The sequence below is a fragment of the Thalassophryne amazonica genome, chromosome 14 (assembly GCF_902500255.1).
Source record: "Thalassophryne amazonica chromosome 14, fThaAma1.1, whole genome shotgun sequence".
Classification (NCBI taxonomy): Eukaryota; Metazoa; Chordata; class Actinopteri; order Batrachoidiformes; family Batrachoididae; genus Thalassophryne; species Thalassophryne amazonica.
The window spans coordinates 15235465-15257031 of NC_047116.1; the positions used below are offsets into that span (position 1 = coordinate 15235465).

At 45.7% G+C, this 21567-nt stretch overlaps 1 protein-coding gene across 1 annotated transcript; it reads right to left on the minus strand.

The window, feature by feature from the left end:
• Positions 1-5632: 5632 nt before the first annotated feature.
• jagn1a (jagunal homolog 1a) lies at positions 5633-21332 on the minus strand. Its single transcript, XM_034186361.1, has 3 exons — positions 21209-21332; positions 6293-6393; positions 5633-6196 (listed from the first exon to the last, which is right to left on the minus strand). The coding sequence occupies exons 2-3, from the start codon at positions 6379-6381 to the stop codon at positions 5734-5736; spliced, it is 552 nt and encodes a 183-aa protein (XP_034042252.1). The 5' UTR covers positions 6382-6393; positions 21209-21332; the 3' UTR covers positions 5633-5733.
• Between the last annotated feature and the right edge of the window lie 235 nt (positions 21333-21567).

Genomic DNA, 21567 nt, shown 5'->3' on the forward strand with positions numbered 1-21567 from the left:
TCTGGGCACGCAGGGTCCCCCGACCCTGAACTTCTTGTAGAAAAAATGGTGTCAATAGCATTCAGAGACCAGCTGATCAATTCCATGGTTAATCAAATATAGTTTGAAGAATTCAGTCTGGTGAAGTAGGGACTTTAAAGGTTGGAGCAGAGACAGAGGAGAGAGAAGGAGATGCGACCGCTCTCGCCAGAGTCTCAAGCCAGATAATGATGAGCAATTCTAACACAAGTACAGTGGAAGTAAACATCCTTCTTTTTTGGAAACTTTATTGTGTTTTTCACTGGTAAAAGAATATGTGTATATTTTATATCTAATTTTACTGCCACTGTAAGTCCAGTTAAACACAACAGTACAGATTTGCTCTAATACTTTTTTATTTTAATGGTACAGACGATTCCGGGGGAAAAAAAAAAAATATTGTGATATGTGAGGTAGGGTTGCAAACAAAGAAACATCAGCACGTACAGAAAAAGTGACACTACTTTCTTCAGTATATTTCGACAGGTACTCGCAGTTGCAAAATACTGGAACAAAGCCCATGTGTTGCAGGTGCAAAACAAAACTCCATCTTTATAGTACACATTTTTCAGCAGACCAACAGCTTGGTATTACATGACCTCTTTCATTTTGGTAACTTCAGGTTTTCAACAGCAGAAATTGCCAGAATGCGCAAGAAATTGCAAGACCATTTACACTGTAGGCAGTTTGTGGAATGTTACACAATGAAAATAAAAATAAAATTTCCGAGGGGTCGAGAACTGAGGCCATGCTGCGTTATTTTTTTTGGAACGGTTTGGCCACATTGGGAGATAGTGTAGTAAACAACACTGACAACACTGTACAGTAACAGACAAGATCAAATGTTAAAACAATGGAAAGAAAACAAAAAACTGGCAAAGTAAGCCAGGAACCAGTGTTTTTAAAAGATGAGTCTTGTTAATGGTTTGAATCACTCTTTCAAAAATCCAAACAAAGATAGACCAGTGATCTTTGCTAAATATCATCCTGGCTAAAGCACAAATTTTAGAATAATGTATATTGTCATAATAATTCTACGACCACATGTACAACTTGTCATGAAAGCCTCAGGATGCACAAATGAAGGAGCAAAACAGAAGCTTGCAGAACAAAAAACTGCAAGTGACATGGTTTGTTATGCTTTACGACAGATCTTGGCGATATTCCATTGTACCTGCATTAATGGCAAATATCCACCACGTGGTGATATTGCTCCATTTCAAGAACCTTGAGTCAGGTTGCTGTGCGACATAGGGACAACCAACCTCTTGCTTATTTTAGTAGATACATACATACATCTTCAACTGCTTATCTGGGATCAGGTCGTAAGGGCAACAGCTATAGCAGGGGACCCCAAACTTCCCTTTCCAGGTCAACATTAACCACCTCCGACTGGGGGATCCCGAGGCACTCCCAGGCCAGTTTGGAGGAATAATCTCTCCACCTAGTTCAAGACCCCGAGGTACTTGAACTCCTTCACTTCGGGCAAGACCTCGTTCCTGACCTGGAGTAGGCAATCCATTGGTTTCCTGCTGAGAACCATGGCCTCAGATTTAGAGATGCTGATCCTCTCCACACTCGACTGCAAAGCAACTCAGTGAGTGCTGGAGGTCACAGGCTGATGAAGCCAACAGGATCACATCATCTGCAAAAAGCAGTGATGAGACCCTGAGCCCACCAAACTGAAGACCCTCCTCCCCCGACTACGCCTCATTATCCTGTCCATGAATATCACAAACAGGATTGGTGACAAGGTGCAACCCTGGCAGAGGCCAACCCCCACCAGAAACAAGTCTGACTTACTGCTGAGGACCCTCACACAGCTCTCGCTTTGTGAGTACAGATATTGGATGACCTTGAGAAGACTATTGGCTGAACCCTCCTTTCCAGCATCCTGGAGTAGACTTTACCAGGAAGGCTGAGTAGTGTGATACCCCTGTAATTTGGGACCACCACCCCAGTTTTCCACTCCTAAGGCAGTGGCCCAGACCTCCACACAATGTTAAAGAGACATCTCATCCAAGACAGTCCCTCCACACCCAGAGTCTTCAGCGTTTCTGGATGGATCTCATCAACCTCCGGGGCTTTGCCACTGAAAAGTTGTTTGACTACCTCAGTGACTTCCACCAGGGAAACTGATGATGATCCACTATCAGCTTCTAGCTCTGCCTCTACTACAGAGGGTCTCCAGTCTGATACAGGAGTTCCTATATTATATATATATATATATATATATATATATCATTAGTAGATGTCCCAAATAATACATTAAACGTGCTATAAACAAACAATTTGATGATCTTGTAAGATTTAAAAATTTGATTAACCTTTTAGAATGACAATATAAGGAGCATGCTCTCATCAACGTTGAAATCTTACTGAATCTAATATTTGTTCATCTCACAACTGGCACCAAAACCATTCACCGTCTTGTTAGCTCTGCAACCTGCCTTCCCTCATTTTGACACCAAGCAGGAAAGCAGGGAAAACCTAGTCCAGCGTCGATTTTTGTAACACTGCTGCATTTCGCGACTTAACATCTTACCATTACAGCCCAATCAATATATTGGATATTTTTGCCAATATGAAAATGTTTATTTTACCGAATAAACCATGTGGAAAAACATTGTCTGTTGGAAATGGTGTTATTACTTAGACTGTCTAGCAGAGGGTACTCCTATGATATTGTTTACAATGCTGCCAAGCATGGCTGGGACCCCCATCACCCTTTGGTCACATTAGCTCCAAGACACAGAAGCAAAGGAACAAGCTGCCGGTGTATTAGAGTGACAGGAGATAAGGGGTGGCTCTGTCACCACCTGGTGGGGCCAAAACAGACAAGTCTATTTTATAGAAATGCTGAGCGTTATGACATGGCAACTGCCAATCCGGGTGAAGGCAGCATGACGGTAGCGTGACAAATGTTGGTTTTTGGTTATATGTATCCCTAGGCAGCTGATGTACGGGGAGCTCAAGTTGGGCTCCCGCCAAAGGGGTAGACCTAACCTGAGGTACAAAGACCTTCTGAAGAAAAATCTTCAGTGGTGTGGTATCCAGCCATCTGAGTTTGAAGCAGCTGCAGCTGATCAACCAGCCTGGAGGGCTGTCATCTCTAAAGCCACAACTATGTTTGAGGAGGAGAGGAGGAAATGTTTAGAAGCTGCAAGGGACAGGCGGCATAAAGCAGCATCGGCCAACCCAGCTACATCAACCCATCAGTGCAGGAGGTTTGGAAAGCTGTGTGCTTCAGCCTTTAGGCTGAGAAGTCATCAGAGGATCCATCCCCCCCTGAGGGTCTGTACAGATGTCATCATCAAAAGCGATGGACTACTAGAAGGATAATTATGATTAAAGATGTAAAACATCAAGTCCTATGATCAAGCCTCAATTACATTTCTTTGTCATAATAGTTTGATAACAAAATGTTAGGAATCATTGCAATTTTCTATGTATACTATATATCAGCAGATATATCAGTATTGTAAATATTTACTGACTAATATCAGTATGAACCTCTAAAAAAAATCAATTTCGGTTGGGCTCTGCTTTCCATAATTGCAAGTACCTTCTAGAATAACAAAATATAGCGTAAATATGAGCACCTAGCTGTTAACGTGGATGACATACTAGCCACAGAACTGTGGTGATCTCCCACGAGGCACTGCAGCATGACAACATGATCCCAAGCCCTATTTATCATAAATTGGCCAATGCACTTTGTGTGGAAATGTTTTCTTTGTTGATTCTTGTCATCAGTTTTTTTTTCTGCTTTGTGGTTCACTGACACACAAGAAATCAAAGGCAGCTTTCTGGACAGTCTCTGTGAATTCTTGCTACCATTTGCACTTTGGGCAGGGGTAGACAACAAGGTAACACAAGACCAGAATAACAAACAAAAACCCACTGGATACAGCAGTTTGTGATCAACAGGCAACAAAAAGCAAAAACTAGAAGGTTATGACTTGAATTTTACAATGTACTAGCCACAATGCTACACTACAATAGTAAAATGTTACAATAAATAAAACCAACATACACTCAACAAAAATATAAACGCAACACTTTTGGTTTTGCTCCCATTTTGTATGAGATGAACTCAAAGATCTAAAACTTTTTCCACATACGCAATATCACCATTTCCCTCAAATATTGTTCACAAACCAGTCGAAATCTGTGATAGTGAGCACTTCTCCTTTGCTGAGATAATCCATCCCACCTCACAGGTGTGCCATACCAAGATGCTGATTAGACACCATGATTAGTGCACAGGTGTGCCTTAGACTGCCCACAATAAAAGGCCACTCTGAAAGGTGCAGTTTTGTTTTATTGGGGGGGGGGGGGGGGGGATACCAGTCAGTATCTGGTGTGACCACCATTTGCCTCATGCAGTGCAACACATCTCCTTCGCATAGAGTTGATCAGGTTGTCAATTGTGGCCTGTGGAATGTTGGTCCACTCCTCTTCAATGGCTGTGGGAAGTTGCTGGATATTGGCAGGAACTGGTACACGCTGTCGTATACGCCGGTCCAGAGCATCCCAAACATGCTCAATGGGTGACATGTCCGGTGAGTATGCCGGCCATGCAAGAACTGGGACATTTTCAGCTTCCAAGAATTGTGTACAGATCCTTGCAACATGGGGCCGTGCATTATCCTGCTGCAACATGAGGTGATGTTCTTGGATGGCACAACAGTGGGCCTCAGGATCTCGTCACGGTATCTCTGTGCATTCAAAATGCCATCAATAAAATGCACCTGTGTTCTTCGTCCATAACAGATGCCTGCCCATACCATAACCCCACCGCCACCATGGGCCACTCCATCCACAACATTGACATCAGAAAACCGCTCACCGACACGACGCCACACACGCTGTCTGCCATCTGCCCTGAACACTGTGAACCGGGATTCATCCGTGAAGAGAACACCTCTCCAATGTGCCAAACGCCAGCGAATGTGAGCATTTGCCCACTCAAGTCGGTTACGACGACGAACTGGAGTCAGGTCAAGACCCCGATAAGGACGACGAGCATGCAGATGAGCTTCCCTGAGACAGTTTCTGACAGTTTGTGCAGAAATTCTTTGGTTATGCAAACCGATTGTTTCAGCAGCTGTCCGAGTGGCTGGTCTCAGACGATCTTGGAGGTGAACATGCTGGATGTGGAGGTCCTGGGCTGGTGTGGTTACACGTGGTCTGCGGTTGTGAGGCTGGTTGGATGTACTGCCAAATTCTCTGAAACGCCTTTGGAGACGGCTTATGGTAGAGAAATGAACATTCAATACACGAGCAACAGTTCTGGTTGACATTCCTGCTGTCAGCATGCCAATTGCACGCTCCCTCAAATCTTGCGACATCTGTGGCATTGTGCTGTGTGATAAAACTGCACTTTTCAGAGTGGCCTTTTATTGTGGGCAGTCTAAGGCACACCTGTGCACTAATCATGGTGTCTAATCAGCATCTTGATATGGCACACCTGTGAGGTGAGATGGATTATCTCAGCAAAAGTGCTCACTAACACAGATTTAGACTGGTTTGTGAACAATATTTGAGGGAAATGGTGATATTGTGTATGTGGAAAAAGTTTTAGATCTTTGAGTTCATCTCATACAAAATGGGAGCAAAACCAAAAGTGTTGCGTTTATATTTTTGTTGAGTGTAAATAACCATGATAAAAAATAAATTAATTAATTAACAGTACATTGCAGCTTACATCATTCATTTCTTCTTCTTCTCCTGAGTAGCACTGAACCATGAGTCCAACAGTTTCTTCATGTAATACAACTGCCATGCGTGCACCTGAACCGCCACCACCATGATCAGGTACATAACAGTCACTGCAGAGAAGCCAAAGATGTAGCGGTAAGCCTTGCCGTGGCGGTACAGCTGCTGTGCCACAGGGAACATTTCCATAGCTCCGTAAATAAGAGGCGCCATAGAGAAAAGGCCTGAGCTGATCATCGATATGACCAGGTAGCTGATATTGTTCTTTGGTAGCGACAGCGCACTGAAGAACAGAGGGAAGACGCTGAGCAGGTAGGGGTACTGCCACTGATACGGGGTGGACACTGTGTCCTGTGACACAAGGTCGAAGTAGGTGGCAGCTACCTGTGCCGACACTAAGAGCCAGATGGATAGGTGGACAAAGTTTAACTTCCTCACCTCTGATTTTAGAGCAGCACTGCAAAACAAAGCGATACCAGTCAGTCATTCTTGATATTAAAACCTAAATATCAAGATCTATTTAAATTTCAGAAATAGACAAACATCAACTCACCTCATCTGGTAATGTGGGGCCACTCTCTCTGTTTGTTTAAAGTCACTCCCGTTAGTTCCAGCAGCTCGGGGGCCTCTGCGTGATGTCATGTTGGCAGAAACCTGACATGGCAAATAAGTCGAATCTCAGGAGCCGTAACAATTTAAGTTTTATGACGACGGTTACGATTACGCCTCCTTATGTCTGTTAGATTATTAGCAGGACTGCTCATACACCAGCAAAACACTTTTGAGGTGAAAGGGTTGAATTTGGCTTGAAATAGAAACCACTGAGTCTTGGGGTGGATCCAGTGCATATTTTTATTTTTTATTTACTCAAACACATGCAGGATTACTCAATCATGAAGCCCATTCTGTTTTTTATCACTGATTAACCTATTAATTTTGTTTTGTTTTTAGAAGTACCTCACACTGCTCAAAGATTTTTAGAGCTTTTATCGAGAGCAGGGGTGGGCAATCATGTGCCATGAAGGGCCAAGACAATGCAGGTTTTCCTTGCTCCCAATCACCTCAGCAGGTGATTTCATTGATGATCATGTGTTTATGTTCAGAGGAGAAACTCATCAGCAAACCCACCTGCTGAGGTGATTGGTTGCAAGGAAAACCTGCAGTGTCTTGGTCCTCGGTGCCCACCCCTGATTTAGAGGCTGGGACGACGTACAAAACTTTCGGCTAAAAGTGTATGCTCTGCGAAATTCCTTCCAAATTGGACCAAGACCATATAGAAATTCTTATACTGTAACTAATCAACTGTTTTGCTATAAATTATCAGAATATGTAAGAACTACAACAGTGATCACTGCAGTTTATACCTTTGCCAGTGCATAAAAGCTTGCAATGTTAAAAAATATAAACAATAAGAATTTAAAAAAAAAAAATCTAAATTTGGGCAGCACGGTGGCTTAGTGGTTAGCACTGTAGCCTCACAGAGCAAGAAGGTCGTGGGATGGATCCCCATCTGTGGCCTTTCTGTGTGCATGTTCTCCTCGTGTTTGTGTGGGTTCCCCTGGGTGTGCCGAATTCCTCCCACATTCAATGTCATGTGGGTTTGGTAGAATGGGAACTTTAAATTGTCCGTAGGAGTACGTACAGGTGTGAATGCGTCTGTGTGTCTATATGTAGCCCTGCGACAAACTGGCATCCTGTCCAGGGTGGACCTGTCCTCACACCCTATGACCGCTGTTATAGGCTCCAAAATGTAATGCTTAATTTTAAACCTTTTATTCTGATATTTTTTCATCATGTTTTGTATAAATAACATTTAATTACTAAAATAGCTGATAATTGCATCGGCTAGCTTGTATAATCAATTATAGCTGTCAAGTCCACTTATAATACATTTCTTTGGGCTTTTTCAAAGTCACTTGTATAAATACATGTATAAACAAATAAAAATCAGGGGATGTGGGCGGTTTTAGGTCAGGCCAGGTCTGGAAGCATGTACTGGTGCCACATCCACAATAGGGCTGAAACGATTAGTCGAGTAACTCGAATAATTCGATTACAAAAATGTTCGAGGCAAATTCTGTGCCTCGAAGCTTCGTTTAACGTTGTAGTACATATGCCAAGCCTGTGTGTGGCGCTGCAACATCCGCAGAAAAAAAAAGAAAACAGAAGAAGACTGGAGCATAACAGCTATCAAATTAGCAACGATAGGTACCGCTTTCCAACGTAAGAGAAAGATGGTCCACGCAGATCATCTGAAATAGACTTACTGTGAATTTAAAGTGAAGCAGTGTGTTTGTCTATTTTTTTTAAAAACACACGGTCTGCTTTACGTGGGGAGGGATTATTGACCCGGTGGCCGGCTGCAGTCTCTCTCTGCCCAGTGTGAGGGGCTCTCAGACCAGGCGAGTCACAGCTCTGTCCCCGGCTACAATGACAAACAGCAGAAGTCCACTCTTTCTTCTGTGTTTACCTCAGACTCATATTGAGTGTTTGACTTTTTAATTTTTGCGTTTTTGGGCAACACACAACACTTCACAAACACAGTAACTTAAAAAAAAAAAAAAACTACAAGGCTCGCATGTTCAACCTCCAGCTGAAACGCATCTGCTGAATCACAGAGAGAGGGATTAAAAAAAATGACGCAGGCACCCAGTCCATAAACCTTTATAAAGAAAAAACAAAACAAAACTTAAAAAATTGCTACATTTTACAAGTTGGAGAAAACAAAACAAAGCCACATCCCATCGCCATTTCAGCAAAATGCCAACACTTTGGCGCAGTGACATTGTGCCATTGCTTAGGGAGAGCCCTGGACTATTGATGTTGTTTAAAAACGCATAAGTACTTTTTATCCGATTACTCGATTAATTGCCAGAATAATCGATAGAATACTCGATTACTAAAATAATCGATAGCTGCAGCCCTAATCCACAATCATCACACTACAGAGCCATTTTTTAGTTATTGGATGGCTCTCTATATAGTTTCTTGATAGAAATATCTGATAAGTGACTTATTTTTGTTGTCTGAGCTTTATTTTCCATAATGCATTGACTGACAGTCTGCTCACATAATATCAGAAGTGTAGTGTCATTCACCCTTGTGCCCTCTCCTCCAAAGCTGCCAAGTCAAGCAGCATACATGTTTTTTTTGTCTTGAAATTGCCTAATACCTTGCATATATGTTCCAAGGAACATGAATAAAGTACACTCATTCATTCTTTCATTCATGCTGGTGTACATTCAGACCCTGTGCTTTAACATGTTGAACATTTCAAGACATTTTTTGAACCCTCATGTAGTTTAGGATGTCTTCCTACAGATATGGTTTCAAGAAAAATGTTCCCAATCAAAGGTTTTGATATGCTGTGGAGCAGCATTTCACATCAGTAGTTTGAAGTATCAATGAAAGGGTTTGGTACATTTCACTCCACATTTGTCCACATCATGTTTCTCTCTTGGTATTGCCCTACATATGATATTTTATTATAAATGTGTCCATTGAGGCTTTTCAGGTTTCAAATCCCGCAAAACCTCAGAGAGTTCGCCATGCTGCGAGATCTCAGTAACATTGAGAATTAGAGATGTACCGAATCCAAGATTCAGTTTCGGATTCGACCTTGTTGACGGGGTTCGGCCGAACCCTAGAGCGCCAACCGAACCGAATCCGACCGCGCGTAAGCACAACGTGATTACGTCGTTAATGTTTAAGGCCGGGTTCACACGGCAGGATAATTAGGCCGATATCGGTCCAGATCTTCCCCTTCCGACAATCTTAAGGACGCCCCTACAATCATGATGACTCTAAAGATAATCTTATCAGATATTCCTGCCGTGTCTGGTGTGTTCAGAGTGCTCTGATCTGTTCGGAAGGGCATCAGGAGCGCTCCGATCGCAAATCGGGGATATTCAACATGTTGGATTTTTTTGGCTCGATATCGCAGCGTGTGTGTTGTGTCCTCCGACCAAAACAAGTACACAGCCTGCTGAATGTGACGTTCAGCCAATCAGAAGGTACTGGATGAACGGAGCGGAAAATAAAATCAAAACAGCTGTTCTGATTTACCAGAAAGTCCGGTGGTCGCGCTGTCTCCACTCCTTTAAAGAACGCCTTTTCTTTTTCTTTTTGTATAGTTTTTTTCCCATCTGTTTTAAATAGTCCACAAAGTATCTCTGTTTGTTTACTCTGAAGTCACATTTAATCTCAAGAGATTTTGCAAGATTTCCTGTCTGAGCTGTGAATGTCCGTGCGTGAAATCTGTACGACCAAACCTGTTAGATCCATGCTTTTTTATCTTCACGTGTGTGGTCTCTCAGGTTTTGGAAACCTAAAGATAATTTTAAAATCCTGTCGTGTGAACCAGGCTTAAGAGAAGATAACCTTTTTGCTCTCTTTCTTTGTTCTTTGGAATGAACAGAACACTAAGTGTTGTGTGGGCCGCCAGAAGAGGAGGTACTGCTGGCCCACCACCAGAGGGCGCCCTGCCTGAAGTGCGGGCTTCAGGCACGAGAGGGCGCAGTCGCCTCACAGGAGCAGCCAGGGTGACAGCTGTCACGCATCACCTGCAACAGCTGTTACCCATCATCTGATCAGCAGGGGAATATCAGCAGGACGACGCCTCCACCTCTTTGCCAAGATATCGTTCTACCTGGAAGGTAACGTGCTCAGCTGACTGGTTAACAGTGATCTTTTGTGACTTTTGTGAGTTGTTTAGCTGACTCCTTTTCCAACGAGTGGTGGAGGTAGTTTTCCTGCCGTGCGGATTCCTGGGTGCAGACGCACCCACATTTAATTGTTCTTTTGTTCCTCGCCAGCAGTACCAGGTCCGACACGCGAAGGCAGTGGCCACCTGGGAGTTCGGGACTTGGCGGCTCCAGTATTCCCGGGGTCTGGTGGCGGAGGAAATCGTGTGGTTCCGGTTCTGCTTTGGACAGACATCTCCTATCTTCGAGCCTGCCCACACGACACCTTTTGTGATTTGGCTTTTGTCTATTGTTGTAATCTGAATGTATTTGTTGTGCCCATTCACAACAGTAAAGTGTTGTTATTTGACCTCATCCATTGTCCGTTCATTTGCGCCCCCTGTTGTGGGTCCGTGTACCTACACTTTCCCAACAGGATATCTCGGCCAACGTCATGGACCCCGAGGGGCGTCAACCGGCTGTTGAACGGCCAATGGAAGAGCAGGGCGCACAGGCGTCTGCAGGAGGAATGATCGGTGAGTTGCAGCGAATCCTCACCGTTTTTACGGCTCGGCTGGATCTGATGACCGAGCAGAATGTACTCCTTAACCGCAGGGTGGAGGCTCTCGCCGCGCAGGTGGAAGCGCGTCCTCAGGGCGCTGCTGCGGCTCCCCCTCCTGGCGATCCTGTGCGCAACAGTGATGTTCCACAGGTCGTTCAACGACCCCTCCCACCTTCCCCTGAAGCATACATAAGCCCTCCAGAGCCGTACGGGGGTAGTGTGGAGACATGCGCGGACTTTCTTATGCAGTGTTCGCTCGTCTTCGCACAACGTCCCGTTATGTATGCGACTGACGCTAGTAAGATAGCTTATGTAATTAATCTGCTTCGCGGCAAGGCACGCGCTTGGGCTACAGCGATCTGGGAGCAAAATTCGCGGCTCCTTCTGATATATGATGGGTTTGTGAGGGAGTTCAGAACTGTGTTCGATCACCCAAATAGAGGAGAGACCGCTTCAACCGTGCTGCTGTCAATGAGACAGGGGCGCCGGAGCGCAGCTGCTTATGCAGTCGACTTCCGCATCGCGGCTGCGAGGTCCGGCTGGAATAGCACTGCCCTCCGCACTGCCTTCGTAAACGGACTGTCGTTAGTTCTGAAGGAGCACCTGGTGGCCAAGGACGAACCGCGGGATTTAGACGGGCTTATTGATCTCGTTATACGATTAGACAATCGGTTAGAAGAACGCCGTCGGGAACAAGACGAAGGGCGTGGCCGGGCACGCGCCGTCCCTCTCCCTTCCGGTTCCGACCAAGTTCCGCCCTCCCCACGCTCCACGGCCTCTACGCTCCGTGTGGTGACAGCTCCCCCTGCTGACGAAGCTATGGACACGAGCAGGGCCACATTTAGGGCACCAGATAGACAGAGGAGGCTGGTCCGCGGAGCGTGCTTTGTTTGTGGCTCAATAGAGCATCAAGTGAGGGACTGCCCCGAGCGGTTAAAACACCAACACCCGCCCCTAGACACTGGGTTAGGGGTGGGCCAAAACATTCACGTGGGACATACCCATATTGCCACACGACTCCCAGTGACAATCCTTTATGAGGATTTAACCCTGAAGGCCCCAGCACTGGTGGACACGGGCTCTGAAGGGAATCTGTTAGACAGCAGATGGGCCAGGGAGGTAGGGCTCCCTCTAGTGGCGCTTACCTCGCCTGTGCAGGTGCGGGCACTAGATGGCTCCCTACTCCCTCTAATCACACATAAGACATCACCAGTAACTCTGGTGGTGTCAGGAAATCACCGGGAGGAGATCGAGTTTTTGTGGCTCCTGCTACCTCCCGCGTGATTCTAGGGTTCCCCTGGATGTTAAAACACAATCCCCGGATCGATTGGCCATCCGGGGTAGTGGTTCAGTGGAGCGAGACCTGCCATCGGTATGTTTAGGTTCCTCGGTTCCTCCCGGTTCCCAGGCTAAGAAGGAGGTCAGAGTCCCGCCCAATCTAGGGACGGTGCCGGTGGAGTACCACGACCTTGTAGATGTGTTCAGTAAGGATCTGGCGCTCACCCTTCCCCCCCACCGTCCGTACGATTGTGCCATTGATTTGGTTCCAGGCGTTGAGTTCCCGTCCAGCAGGCTGTACAACCTCTCACGACCTGAGCGTGAATCAATGGAGACCTACATCCGGGACTCTTTAGCCGCCGGGTTGATCCGGAATTCCACCTCCCCGATGGGTGCAGGTTTCTTTTTTGTGGGTAAAAAAGACGGCGGACTTCGTCCATGCATTGATTATAGGGGACTGAACGAAATCACGGTTCGTAATCGATACCCGTTGCCCCTGTTGGATTCAGTGTTCACGCCCCTGCATGGAGCCCAAATATTCACTAAGCTAGATCTTAGAAATGCGTATCACCTGGTTCGGATCCGGAAGGGAGACGAGTGGAAGACGGCATTTAACACCCCCTTAGGTCACTTTGAGTACCTGGTCATGCCGTTCGGCCTCACAAACGCCCCCGCGACGTTCCAAGCATTAGTTAATGATGTCTTGCGGGATTTCCTGCACCGATTCGTCTTCGTATATCTAGACGATATACTCATCTTTTCTCCAGATCCTGAGACTCATGTCCGGCATGTACGTCAGGTCCTGCAGCAGTTGTTGGAGAACCGGCTGTTTGTGAAGTGCGAGAAGTGTGAGTTTCACCGCACATCTTTGTCCTTCCTGGGGTTTATCATCTCCCCCAACTCCGTCGCTCCTGATCCGGCCAAGGTTGCGGCGGTGAGAGACTGGCCCCAACCCACTAGCCGTAGGAAGCTGCAACAGTTCCTCGGCTTTGCAAATTTCTACAGGAGGTTCATTAAGGGCTACAGTCAGGTAGTTAGCCCCCTGACAGCCCTGACCTCACCAAAAGTCCCCTTCACCTGGTCGGATCGTTACGATGCCGCGTTCAAGGAGTTGAAACGGCGCTTCTCGTCTGCACCCGTTCTGGTGCAGCCCGATCCTAGTCGCCAGTTAGTGGTTGAAGTGGACGCCTCGGACTCAGGGATAGGAGCTGTGCTTTCCCAGAGCGGGAAGACCGATAAGGTCCTTCACCCGTGTGCCTATTTTTCCCGCAGGTTGACCCCGGCCGAACGGAACTATGACGTCGGCAATCGAGAACTCCTTGCGGTGAAAGAGGCTCTTGAAGAGTGGAGACATCTGTTGGAGGGAACGTCCGTGCCATTCACGGTTTTCACTGACCACCGGAACCTGGAGTATATCAGGACCGCCAAGCGGCTGAACCCCAGGCAAGCCCGCTGGTCACTGTTCTTCGGCCGTTTTGACTTCCGGATCACCTACCGTCCCGGGACCAAGAACCAGAGATCGGATGCCTTGTCCCGGGTACATGAAGATGAAGTCAAAGCGGAGTTGTCGGATCCACCGGAACCCATCATCCCGGAGTCCACTATCGTGGCCACCCTCACCTGGGACGTAGAGAGAACCGTCCGGGAGGCCCTGGCACGAAGCCCGGACCCCGGAACTGGGCCGAAGAACAAACTATACGTCCCACCAGAAGCTAGGGCTGCAGTCCTGGACTTCTGTCACGGCTCCAAGCTCTCCTGTCATCCAGGGGTGCGAAGAACCGTGGCAGTTGTCCGGCAGCGCTTCTGGTGGGCGTCCCTAGAGGCCGACGTCCGGGATTATATCCAGGCCTGCACCACCTGCGCCAGGGGCAAGGCTGACCATCGCAGGGCACCAGGCCTACTCCAGCCGCTGCCTGTGCCTCATCGCCCCTGGTCCCACGTCAGCCTGGATTTTGTCACGGGCCTCCCGCCGTCCCAGGGCAACACCACCATCCTCACGATAGTGGACCGGTTCTCCAAGGCGGCACACTTCGTGGCCCTCCCGAAGCTCCCAACAGCCCAGGAGACAGCGGACCTCCTGGTCCACCACGTCGTCCGGCTGCATGGGATTCCAACAGACATCGTCTCCGATCGCAGTCCCCAGTTCTCCTCGCAAGTCTGGAGGAGCTTCTGCCGGGAACTGGGGGCCACGGTGAGTCTCTCGTCCAGGTACCACCCTCAGACCAACGGGCAAGCAGAACGGGTAAACCAGGAGGTGGAACAGGCTTTGCGCTGCGTGACTGCCGCGCACCCGGCGGCCTGGAGTACCCATTTGGCCTGGATCGAGTATGCTCATAACAGCCAGGTATCTTCAGCCACTGGCCTCTCCCCTTTTGAGGTATGTCTGGGGTATCAGCCCCCGTTGTTTCCGGTGGTTGAGGGAGAGGTCGGTGTGCCCTCGGTCCAGGCCCACCTACGGAAGTGCCGTCGGGTGTGGCGTGCCGCCCGTTTTGCTTTGCTAAAGGCCCGGACAAGGGCAAAAGCCCATGCAGACCGTCGGCGGGCCCCGGCCCCTGCGTATCGGCCAGGGCAGGAGGTGTGGTTATCCACAAAGGACATTCCCCTCAAGGTGGACTCCCCCAAGCTACAGGACCGTTACATCGGCCCTTTAAGATCCTTAAGGTCATCAGTCCAGCCGCGGTGAGGCTTCAGCTTCCGGCCTCACTGCGGATCCATCCTGTGTTTCATGTGTCCCGGATAAAACCACATCACACCTCACCCGGACAAGCCTGGTCGGGCGCCAGGAGGCGCCCGTTGAGGGGGGGGTCCTGTTGTGTGGGCCGCCAGAAGAGGAGGTACTGCTGGCCCACCACCAGAGGGCGCCCTGCCTGAAGTGCGGGCTTCAGGCACGAGAGGGCGCAGTCGCCTCACAGGAGCAGCCAGGGTGACAGCTGTCACGCATCACCTGCAACAGCTGTTACCCATCATCTGATCAGCAGGGGAATATCAGCAGGACGACGCCTCCACCTCTTTGCCGAGATATCGTCCTACCTGGAAGGTAACGTGCTCAGCTGACTGGTTAACAGTGATCTTTTGTGACTTTTGTGAGTTGTTTAGCTGACTCCTTTTCCAACGAGTGGTGGAGGTAGTTTTCCTGCCGTGCGGATTCCTGGGTGCAGACGCACCCACATTTAATTGTTCTTTTGTTCCTCGCCAGCAGTACCAGGTCCGACACGCGAAGGCAGTGGCCACCTGGGAGTTCGGGACTTGGCGGCTCCAGTATTCCCGGGGTCTGGTGGCGGAGGAAATCGTGTGGTTCCGGTTCTGCTTTGGACAGACGTCTCCTATCTTCGAGCCTGCCCACACGACACCTTTTGTGATTTGGCTTTTGTCTAAAGCAGGCTGACTGGGTGACTTTGAGGAGGAAGCGTAGCCCTAAACAGAAGCCCCGTGTACACCGTCAACCCGTTCACATCTCTAACCGTTTTTCCCCACTCGACGACACACCCGCCGAGGATCAAACTCTGGTTATTGGCGACTCTGTTTTGAGAAATGTGAAGTTAGCGACACCAGCAACCATAGTCAATTGTCTTCCGGGGGCCAGAGCAGGCGACATTGAAGGAAATTTGAAACTGCTGGCTAAGGCTAAGCGTAAATTTGGTAAGATTGTAATTCACGTCGGCAGTAATGACACCCGGTTACGCCAATCGGAGGTCACTAAAATTAACATTAAATCGGTGTGTAACTTTGCAAAAACAATGTCGGACTCTGTAGTTTTCTCTGGGCCCCTCCCCAATCGGACCGGGAGTGACATGTTTAGCCGCATGTTCTCCTTGAATTGCTGGCTGTCTGAGTGGTGTCCAAAAAATGAGGTGGGCTTCATAGATAATTGGCAAAGCTTCTGGGGAAAACCTGGTCTTGTTAGGAGAGACGGCATCCATCCCACTTTGGATGGAGCAGCTCTCATTTCTAGAAATCTGGCCAATTTTCTTAAATCCTCCAAACCGTGACTATCCAGGGTTGGGACCAGGAAGCAGAGTTGTAGTCTTACACACCTCTCTGCAGCTTCTCTCCCCCTGCCATCCCCTCATTACCCCATCCCCGTAGAGACGGTGCCTGCTCCCAGACTACCAATAACCAGCAAAAATCTATTTAATCATAAAAATTCAAAAAGAAAAAATAATATAGCACCTTCAACTGCACCACAGACTAAAACAGTTAAATGTGGTCTATTAAACATTAGGTCTCTCTCTTCTAAGTCCCTGTTGGTAAATGATATAATAATTGATCAACATATTGATTTATTCTGCCTAACAGAAACCTGGTTACAGCAGGATGAATATGTTAGTTTAAATGAGTCAACACCCCCGAGTCACACTAACTGTCAGAATGCTCGTAGCACGGGCCGGGGCGGAGGATTAGCAGCAATCTTCCATTCCAGCTTATTAATTAATCAAAAACCCAGACAGAGCTTTAATTCATTTGAAAGCTTGTCTCTTAGTCTTGTCCATCCAAATTGGAAGTCCCAAAAACCAGTTTTATTTGTTATTATCTATCGTCCACCTGGTCGTTACTGTGAGTTTCTCTGTGAATTTTCAGACCTTTTGTCTGACTTAGTGCTTAGCTCAGATAAGATAATTATAGTGGGCGATTTTAACATCCACACAGATGCTGAGAATGACAGCCTCAACACTGCATTTAATCTATTATTAGACTCTATTGGCTTTGCTCAAAAAGTAAATGAGTCCACCCACCACTTTAATCATATCTTAGATCTTGTTCTGACTTATGGTATGGAAATAGAAGACTTAACAGTATTCCCTGAAAACTCCCTTCTGTCTGATCATTTCTTAATAACATTTACATTTACTCTGATGGACTACCCAGCAGTAGGGAATAAGTTTCATTACACTAGAAGTCTTTCAGAAAGCGCTGTAACTAGGTTTAAGGATATGATTCCTTCTTTATGTTCTCTAATGCCATATAACAACACAGTGCAGAGTAGCTACCTAAACTCTGTAAGGGAGATAGAGTATCTCGTCAATAGTTTTACATCCTCATTGAAGACAACTTTGGATGCTGTAGCTCCTCTGAAAAAGAGAGCTTTAAATCAGAAGTGTCTGACTCCGTGGTATAACTCACAAACTCGTAGCTTAAAGTAGATAACCCGTAAGTTGGAGAGGAAATGGCGTCTCACTAATTTAGAAGATCTTCACTTAGCCTGGAAAAAGAGTCTGTTGCTCTATAAAAAAAGCCCTCCGTAAAGCTAGGACATCTTTCTACTCATCACTAATTGAAGAAAATAAGAACAACCCCAGGTTTCTTTTCAGCACTGTAGCCAGGCTGACAAAGAGTCAGAGCTCTATTGAGCTGAGTATTCCATTAACTTTAACTAGTAATGACTTCATGACTTTCTTTGCTAACAAAATTTTAACTATTAGAGAAAAAATTACTCATAACCATCCCAAAGACGTATCGTTATCTTTGGCTGCTTTCAGTGATGCCAGTATTTGGTTAGACTCTTTCTCTCCGATTGTTCTGTCTGAGTTATTTTCATTAGTTACTTCATCCAAACCATCAACATGTTTATTAGACCCCATTCCTACCAGGCTGCTCAAGGAAGCCCTACCATTATTTAATGCTTCGATCTTAAATATGATCAATCTATCTTTGTTAGTTGGCTATGTACCACAGGCTTTTAAGGTGGCAGTAATTAAACCATTACTTAAAAAGCCATCACTTGACCCAGCTATCTTAGCTAATTATAGGCCAATCTCCAACCTTCCTTTTCTCTCAAAAATTCTTGAAAGGGTAGTTGTAAAACAGCTAACTGATCATCTGCAGAGGAATGGTCTATTTGAAGAGTTTCAGTCAGGTTTTAGAATTCATCATAGTACAGAAACAGCATTAGTGAAGGTTACAAATGATCTTCTTATGGCCTTGGACAGTGGACTCATCTCTGTGCTTGTTCTGTTAGACCTCAGTGCTGCTTTTGATACTGTTGACCATAAAATTTTATTACAGAGATTAGAGCATGCCATAGGTATTAAAGGCACTGCGCTGCGGTGGTTTGAATCATATTTGTCTAATAGATTACAATTTGTTCATGTAAATGGGGAATCTTCTTCACAGACTAAAGTTAATTATGGAGTTCCACAAGGTTCTGTGCTAGGACCAATTTTATTCACTTTATACATGCTTCCCTTAGGCAGTATTATTAGATGGTATTGCTTAAATTTTCATTGTTACGCAGATGATACCCAGCTTTATCTATCCATGAAGCCAGAGGACACACACCAATTAGCTAAACTGCAGGATTGTCTTACAGACATAAAGACATGGATGACCTCTAATTTCCTGCTTTTAAACTCAGATAAAACTGAAGTTATTGTACTTGGCCCCACAAATCTTAGAAACATGGTGTCTAACCAGATCCTTACTCTGGATGGCATTACCCTGACCTCTAGTAATACTGTGAGAAATCTTGGAGTCATTTTTGATCAGGATATGTCATTCAAAGCGCATATTAAACAAATATGTAGGACTGCTTTTTTGCATTTACGCAATATCTCTAAAATCAGAAAGGTCTTGTCTCAGAGTGATGCTGAAAAACTAATTAATGCATTTATTTCCTCTAGGCTGGACTATTGTAATTCATTATTATCAGGTTGTCCTAAAAGTTCCCTAAAAAGCCTTCAGTTAATTCAAAATGCTGCAGCTAGAGTACTGACGGGGACTAGAAGGAGAGAGCATATCTCACCTATATTGGCCTCTCTTCATTGGCTTCCTGTTAATTCTAGAATAGAATTTAAAATTCTTCTTCTTACTTATAAGGTTTTGAATAATCAGGTCCCATCTTATCTTAGGGACCTCGTAGTACCATATCACCCCAATAGAGCGCTTCGCTCTCAGACTGCAGGCTTACTTGTAGTTCCTAGGGTTTGTAAGAGTAGAATGGGAGGCAGAGCCTTCAGCTTTCAGGCTCCTCTCCTGTGGAACCAGCTCCCAATTCAGATCAGGGAGACAGACACCCTCTCTACTTTTAAGATTAGGCTTAAAACTTTCCTTTTTGCTAAAGCTTATAGTTAGGGCTGGATCAGGTGACCCTGAACCATCCCTTAGTTATGCTGCTATAGACGTAGACTGCTGGGGGGTTCCCATGATGCACTGTTTCTTTCTCTTTTTGCTCTGTATGCACCACTCTGCGTTTAATCATTAGTGATCGATCTCTGCTCCCCTCCACAGCATGTCTTTTTCCTGGTTCTCTCCCTCAGCCCCAACCAGTCCCAGCAGAAGACTGCCCCTCCCTGAGCCTGGTTCTGCTGGAGGTTTCTTCCTGTTAAAAGGGAGTTTTTCCTTCCCACTGTAGCCAAGTGCTTGCTCACAGGGGGTCGTTTTGACCGTTGGGGTTTTCCATAATTATTGTATGGCCTTGCCTTACAATATAAAGCGCCTTGGGGCAACTGTTTGTTGTGATTTGGCGCTATATAAAAAAAATTGATTGATTGATTGATATTGTTGTAATCTGATTGTATTTGTTGTGCCCATTCACAACAGTAAAGTGTTGTTATTTGACCTCATCCATTGTCCGTTCATTTGCGCCCCCTGTTGTGGGTCCGTGTACCTACACTTTCCCAACAACTAAGCCTGTACACTGAATGGCTTTAAGCTTAACATTTCAGTGGTGTTCTGTAAGTGTGACTATATTTAAATAAAAAAAATAATGGTAGAAGTTATCGCCTATGTTTTATCTTACTGTTAAGGAAAGGAAATACACTGTGCAATGGTTTTCATTGCATTATAATGTACTAGCTGATGATCAGGGTAGGATTCGGTATTTGGTTTTGGATTCGGCCAAATCTTAAGCAGTGGATTCGGTATTCGGCAGAACCTTAAAAATCAGGATTAGGTACATCTCTATTGAGAACTGCACTGAGACGCTCTGATCACGCTGCACTTTAACCGCTGCACACGGACACCATTAACATTGCAACATAAAACTATTTTTATATTGTGCCTAAAACTCTCGTGAATATATTCTCTGGGTTTTTAGATGTTATTGCGTTTGTTTTATGTAAACATGCGAGAATCACAGTGTGTCTCTCTGTTATTTTCAATGGGAGCTGCTGTGAGCTACGCTCGCTTCCTGATCATGTCGTTCTGGGAGAAAGTGAAGTTTGCTCTTTAACGTCTTGATTACTGTTCTTTACAACACTGTTTGTCCTCTTTGTTCCACACTAATCTACATAATATGTCTGAAATTCGGTTTGCGCTTATTAAATTCCACACAGATTAAATGTAGCAGACACGGATTATTCATTATAATTGTTTTTAGCAAGTTTTCAGGGTATCATGCATGCAGTCTCTTATTAACATGATGAAAAGCATAAAAAAAATACATTTTTTGTAGTATAATACTCATTTACAATTGTCATCATGTGGATTCGCTATGTTGTTTTGACTGCAGTGACTCTCTGGTGTGCAAGGGATCATGGGATACCTGAAAACCCAGAATTGGCTATAATGTACTCCTCTTTTTTCCACTCCTTTTCCATCTGTATTCATATTCTCCTCACTGGTGAACACATATGAGAAAGCTCTGCTGCTCTGTGCTGATTTGCTTTGAGTTTAATATATTTATTAAAATGCTACATTGTTTTTGAAGCTACAGTTGCTTACTTGTCTTGCGAGACTTGGCAACACTGATTAATCAAGAATTGTTTAGCTTTTTTACATCAACATGAACGCTGTAATAACAGATTTATGAGCGTGTCAGTGAGAGATAAGATAAAATGCAAAGCAAAACCATACATAGCAATTTTTAGGTGGTATTTCTCGATCAAATAAATAAAGTTAGCCAACAGCACAGTGAAACAGCTAAGCTAACAGCTGCTATGCTAATCACCGTTACTATCTATGAGAATGCAGAATGACAGCAGATTCATTTTTCTGTGCTGGCAGATATTACCGCGTCGTAATTTCACGCTCGTTGTTAAAATCTGTTCCAACAAAGGATGAATGCTGTGTAGCCGAACAGGAACCTTCAGCAGACCGCAGCGTCCGTCAGGGACACAACTCACCGAACCACGTGATTAGCAGCGTCTCTCATTCAGACCGGTTCAGCAGAGGCGCGGTTAGTCCGGTCAGGGCCCGGGGCTACACGGTGACCCCCCCCCCCACTACCACCACCAAAAAAAAAAACACACCTGCCAATATTTAGTATTAAAAATAAAGGAAGTTTCTCTCCCCCACCCCCGCCTGTGTGTATGTTTAAACAAACAAACAGATAAATAAATAAATTAACTGATTTATTTGGAAAACCACTGG

Coding starts and splice junctions, on each gene's coding strand:
- jagn1a (XM_034186361.1), bottom strand. CDS start 6,381: ATGACATCACGCAGAGGCCCCCGAGCTGCTGGAACTAACGGGAGTGAC. Junction 6,197..6,292: donor GCCCCACATTACCAGATGAG/GTGAGTTGATGT, acceptor TTTGTTTTGCAG/TGCTGCTCTAAAATCAGAGG.